This window comes from Miscanthus floridulus, chromosome 5 (genome assembly GCF_019320115.1).
Source record: "Miscanthus floridulus cultivar M001 chromosome 5, ASM1932011v1, whole genome shotgun sequence".
Classification (NCBI taxonomy): domain Eukaryota; kingdom Viridiplantae; phylum Streptophyta; class Magnoliopsida; order Poales; family Poaceae; genus Miscanthus; species Miscanthus floridulus.
This window is the reverse complement of record NC_089584.1, coordinates 69,683,440-69,689,129: the sequence shown is the minus strand read 5'-3', so window position 1 is coordinate 69,689,129 and position 5,690 is coordinate 69,683,440. Positions and strand designations below refer to the sequence as shown.

Here is a 5,690-nt window from a genome sequence, read left to right as displayed (position 1 = left end):
CGTCGTTTTTCTCTAGAGACGGGCGCAAGCGAAGGGGGGCACCGCCCTGGTCACCGCCATGGGTGAGGCGGTGCACGGCCCCATTTTTCTAGAGACTTCCATTTTTGGGGGGTTGGCCTAGGTGGTCACCGCCATCCCTAGGATGGTGCCACCGCCACCCCTATCCGGTAGCCATTGGAATTCGATCGTTGGAGGGTACCACCACCCTATCTGGTGCCAGGCACCGACCTGTCTGGTGACCTCGCAGCAATAGCTCTAGGGGGTACGATGACTCTATTTGCTTGTGTGGCTATAAATAGAGGGTGTGGCTGGCCTTGGCCACTTTCTTGACACTTCATATACTTGTGCACACCCTTTGGGAGCTGAGCAAACACAATTCACTCACTTGCACACTTGATTTCATCATTTGAGTGAGATTGGTGAACCTATAGTGCATTGCATTGAGTTGCATAATCTTGTGGCACTAGTTGGGTGATTTGTGCTGGTTGTGAGTTTGTTACTCTTGGTGTTTACCGACACCTACACAGCTTGGTGATTGAAGGATCGTTGAGCGTAGTTGGTGATTGTCTCTGGCCTCGATCTGTTGCTTGTGTGGGTTATTGACTTTCTCTCAGAGAAGAGCCAAAATGTACTCTATTGGATTACTCATGTCATTAAGCTACCTCACTTGTTGGTAGGTTCTTGTGGCGCCATTTGTTGGCTAGGTGTGTGATACCTATTAGCCACTGAACCACCAAGTGTTGGTCGACATAACGGGGACTAGCGTGCCGATAAGCACATGAACCTTGGGAGAAAAATCTTATGTCTTTTATGTGATTGAAGTTCTCCCGGTGATTGAATTGACTTCATATTGTCATTGGTTCATTCCTCGATACGGCGGTATAATGAGCCTACTCACTCCCTTACATTTCTTGCAAACTAGTTGCCAAACTCTTTAGTGTAGTTGGTCTTTGAGAGCTTGTTAGTTTGGTTAGTGTGGCTCTTTAGTTAGTCTTTGAGAGTACACTAGCTTAGTGAGTAGTGACTTAGCTCTTGTGTTTGCCTAGCGATCATAGCAACTAGAATTGTTGGGATAGGTGGCTTGCAACCCTTGTAGAGCTAGAATAAAATTGCATTACGCCATTTGTTGTACTAATCAATTGCTCTAGTGCTTTGTAGAGTTTTTAAATAGACTATTCACCCACTCTAGCCATATTAGAACCTTTCGTAATGCAAGATATATACTTCTAGCTCAAATAAAAAAAAAAGAAAGCATTTGGTACACTTTGATCAATCCCTTTCTCGCACTTAATCATAATGAAATCATAGCGATGCAACTGGATAGATGCGCCAAATATAATTAATTAGTACTATCAGTTTTTGCCTCTCTTTATTAGTCGTCTCTACATATCTTGGTGACGTACTGTTACAAGTACCATTCAAGTTAGTTAAAGTAATCCAAGCAGCAGATCCCTGCCCTGCTATTCTTTTCTGATATATTGGATTATTGGAGTACAGATATGATAGTAGCGTGCATGTCCCTCGGCTCTCTCCCTAACAAAGATGGTTGTTAGTTGTACACTTGTACTCCCTCTCACAAAAGGAATGTGTCTTTTTAGGCTGTTTGAATGTTTTAAAGATGGTATTATATATAGTTATATTTCTATTTGAGAATGTATATATTCCATGATGGTTATTAGTTGAGCCTAACTCTAGAAGTAGATAACAAAAAACTATAGATCTACTATTGTTTCAATATATCCATACATTCTTAAGGAATAAATAGCCTTCGAAGCAACTTTAATTGCTCCCACAAAAATCATGTAGTCGGATATATATAAACGGTACCATTATAAGGTCACATTAAAAGTAACTACTTGGAATTATTTATGGTCACTAATGAATTTTTGGATACATATTATTTTTTATCTCTAATCACTAGTGGTGTTGAGGCTGACCAGGTGCAACAGTACAGCGTTCCACATAGGACGATAGGCAAAGTTGAGTTGAAAATAACAATTTGAACCCGAAATACACTTTGATAGTTTATGGATGAAATTGAGCCTAAAATGTAAAGTTTGAGGACTGAAACAATCATCTTCAAAGTTCTGGGATGAAATTGAGCATAAAAGTAGAGTTTGAGGACTAAGGCCCTGTTTGCATCCCTCCAGTTTTTAAGAATCTGGCTAATGGAAAAGAGTGGGATCCAAACATGCTAGTTTTTGCTGCCAAATTTTATCAGATTCTTAAAAATCAGGTAGCTGTTGGTATCTAGCTTTTGCCAGTTTCTTGTGACCCATAGAGTTATAGTTTAGGGACCAAAACAACTATTTTGCTTAGTGTCTGTTTAGTTGCACTTCATTTTGCAAAATTTTTCAAGATTCCCCGTCACATCAAATCTTTGGACGTATGCATGAAGCATTAAATATAAATAAAAAATAAAACTAATTACACAGTTTAGACAAAATTTACGAGACGAATCTTTTAAGCCTAATTAGACTATGATTTGACACTAATTATCAAATAACAATGAAAAGTGCTACAGTACCATTTTGCCAAAAATTTCGTCAACTAAACAAAGTCTTATATATTTTGCACGACTAAGAGTCCAAAGGATCTCTTTCATGACTTTAAGGGAGAGTATTGCCTGCACCATATAATTGAGTCCTGCCTGCCCCTATCTATCAATCTACCTATGTCTAGGGGGGTGTCTAGCTCGCTAGGCAGCGAGAGTAGGACTGTGCTGACTGCCGAGTTAAAGGGTAGGCTCACCTAGAACTTATCTTTCAGAACCCAGTTATTGAGGCCATTAATTAGAGGTGCATACCAAAGTGAGTGATACTACAATTAAAGGCCGGGGCAGGCAGGCAGCTATATGCTAATGAAGCTAAGCTTAGCTAGATGCGTGTGTGCATCTATCTATCACTGCACAGTGTCAAGTGTGCATAGTGAGGGACCATGTACTCTACTGTTGTAAGTGTGTCGTACATGATTTTTTTTTGTTTTGGAAAAAGTAAAAGCCCGGTTCGACTTGCTGAAACTTGGCTGAAAAACACTGTTCTGGCTGAATTATTATGAGAAAAAAATATTGTTCCGACTAAAAAAACAAGCCGAACAAGCTAATTTCTGGATAAGACCTTTGGCTATAGTATCCCCTCCGGCATCCCTCCCTCCCTCACTCCCATGTATTGCTTATGCTGTTATGTAAATGCGGTGCACACACATCTATCTATCCACCCTTGCTACCCTTGCTATTCCCTTGGTTGCCCTCTTTATAAGAGCATACTTTTTCCTCCCTGCAGCCTTTTGCTACTGCATACACACACAGGGGAGAGAGAGAGATGGTTAAAATTGCTCCCCACATAGCAAATGCAAAATCCAAAAGTTGAGCCCTGTGTAGCTCGCCGCAGGCAAGCCGGCAGGCATCTTCTTGTCCTGTTGCTCTTTCCTTGATCCATCCATGGACCATGGTGCTTTTGCAGCTGCAGCAGGGCTCCCCTGCCTCCATCTATCTATAGCGGTTTCTGCACCTCGCTTGCCATAGCTTGCAGCACCACCAGCAGGCAGCAGCTAGTACCTAGCTGCACCTCGATCGCGCTCGCGCGAGTACACTATTAGATGAACAGTGCAGTGAAAGTGTAGTCGCAGCCATCCCCACCACACTGTGCTCCTAGCTACTCATCATCACCACCTCCATGCTCCATCAGACCTGCAGCAGAGCTAGCTTTGCGTCGCGCATTAATCAAGAGGTATGTACTGTATGTTGCAATAACATTTCTTTCATATATGCATGCCATGCATATATGTTCAAGTTCTCCATCATCCATTTAATGCATGGCGTCTCGATCGATCTGTGTGGCCACTGCACCACTCACATCATGTGCTTCCTGATCAGATCAGCTAACTTGCAAGTATATATCACGCCGATCCATCGTTTCTCCGTAGGTCTGATTCTTCCAAGATGGATCATAACTTCAGCGATATGATCCTGCGCGAGAGCGCATGGAGCGGCGGCGGCGTGGGTGCCGGCGACCGCGGGGCGGTCTTGCTGCCACCGGAGGTGGTGGGGAACGTCGTCGAAGGCGGCAGCGTCATGACGGTGCTGGAGAGGTTGGTGCTCGACGAGGCGCTGGCAGCGGCGATCCTGGAGCTGCAGGGCACCATCGTCGTCCAGCAGGAGCCCCCCTGCGCCGGCAAGGCGGTACCGACGGCCGGTGGTGGCGTGGTTGGGGAGGCCGCTGTCGTCTTCCCCTCGATGGCGATGGCGACGCCAACGCCCGCCTACGCGGACGTTGACGCGGATGTCCTGCAGCGACAGCAGCATCACCATCGCCATCAGGGCGCGTTGGGGATGCCTCCCGACTACGACCTCACACCAGCAACACCTGCTGTCGCGGTAACTGCTGCTGTGCCGGCCGCGTTCACAGCCACCGCGGTTGACAGCGGAGGCAACAACAGCCTCGTCGTCGGACGATCGCCGCCGGTCTTCTCCGCCAGCAACGAGACCACAGCAACGGCGGGGGCCGTGACCGCGACGACGAGCCTCAGTTGTGAACAAGGAGGCGGAGGCGGTACCGGTGGTGGCAAAAGGCAACGCCGGCCCAAAAGGAAGAGGAAGGCAGCTGCCGAGCGGTCACCTGTGGCCGCGGCGGCGGCACAGGAGAGCACCCTGTGCAGCCTCCTTGCGTCCACCACCACCGCGGGCGAAGGCGGCATCCAGATCGCCTTCAGCACGAGCGCCGCCAAGAAATCAGCGAAGCCGTCGTCGCTGAGCAGCAGCGGCTCGTCGAGCATCAGCTTCGACGGCCGGAACAACCCCGCGGGCAACGGCGGCGTCGACGACCCCATGTACGAGCCGGACACGGAAGCGCTGGCGCAGGTGAAGGAGATGATCTACCGCGCGGCCGCGATGCGCCCGGTCTCCCTCGGCTCCGAGGACGCTGGTGAGCGCCCGCGCCGCCGCAACGTGCGCATCTCGTCCGACCCACAGACGGTGGCGGCGCGGCAGCGGCGGGAGCGCATCAGCGAGCGCCTCCGCGTGCTGCAGAAGCTCGTCCCGGGCGGCGCCAAGATGGACACCGCCTCCATGCTGGACGAGGCCGCCAACTACCTCCGCTTCCTCAAGTCACAGGTCCGGGAGCTGCAAACCCTAGACCGCCGGAACTATGGTGCCACTGCGAATAATGCCAACGACACTACCGCCACCATGGCTGCTGGGTCACTGATGAGCTACAACAGTGGCAACGGTTCCATGCCGGCCTTCGCCTTCCCGGCAGCAGGCGAAACCCTACGAGGAGCAGCAGGAGGAGGTGTTGATCGACCAGCTGATTTAGTCATTTAGTTGGATGATGATAGATTTGTAACACGCATGCATGTTGTTGTTAACCTTTTTTTTATGCTTGCCCAATGTGCATGAGACTATCCATCTTATGATGTATTTCACCATTATTAGCTCAAAGCCTAGGTAGACGATGATGATCATATCGATGATGGAACCAATCAAATGCAAGTGATGATGCAAGATGGCTTCTTATTAATTACTCTAGTTCATTATATATAAACTCTGTTTCCTTTTGAGGAGAAAAATATCTCTTTGATAATCAAGAGTTAAATACACCGGCGGCCCTTAAACTTGTAGCTCTATACCACTTAGGTCCATGAACTCTCAAAATCAAAATCTAACTCCCTTTACTTGTTAAGTCGTGCACTGC

The 5,690-nt window shown here is 47.8% G+C and overlaps 1 protein-coding gene across 1 annotated transcript; it reads left to right on the top strand.

Annotated features, from left to right (window-relative positions):
* The first annotated feature begins 3,233 nt into the window (after nt 1-3,233).
* LOC136452309 (transcription factor LATE FLOWERING-like) lies at nt 3,234-5,416 on the top strand. The gene is made up of 2 exons (XM_066452926.1): nt 3,234-3,728; nt 3,925-5,416. Exon 2 carries the CDS (start codon nt 3,941-3,943, stop codon nt 5,318-5,320), a length of 1,380 nt encoding a protein of 459 aa, XP_066309023.1. The 5' UTR covers nt 3,234-3,728; nt 3,925-3,940; the 3' UTR covers nt 5,321-5,416.
* The last annotated feature ends 274 nt before the right edge of the window (nt 5,417-5,690 follow it).

Coding starts and splice junctions, on each gene's coding strand:
- LOC136452309 (XM_066452926.1), top strand. CDS start 3,941: ATGGATCATAACTTCAGCGATATGATCCTGCGCGAGAGCGCATGGAGC.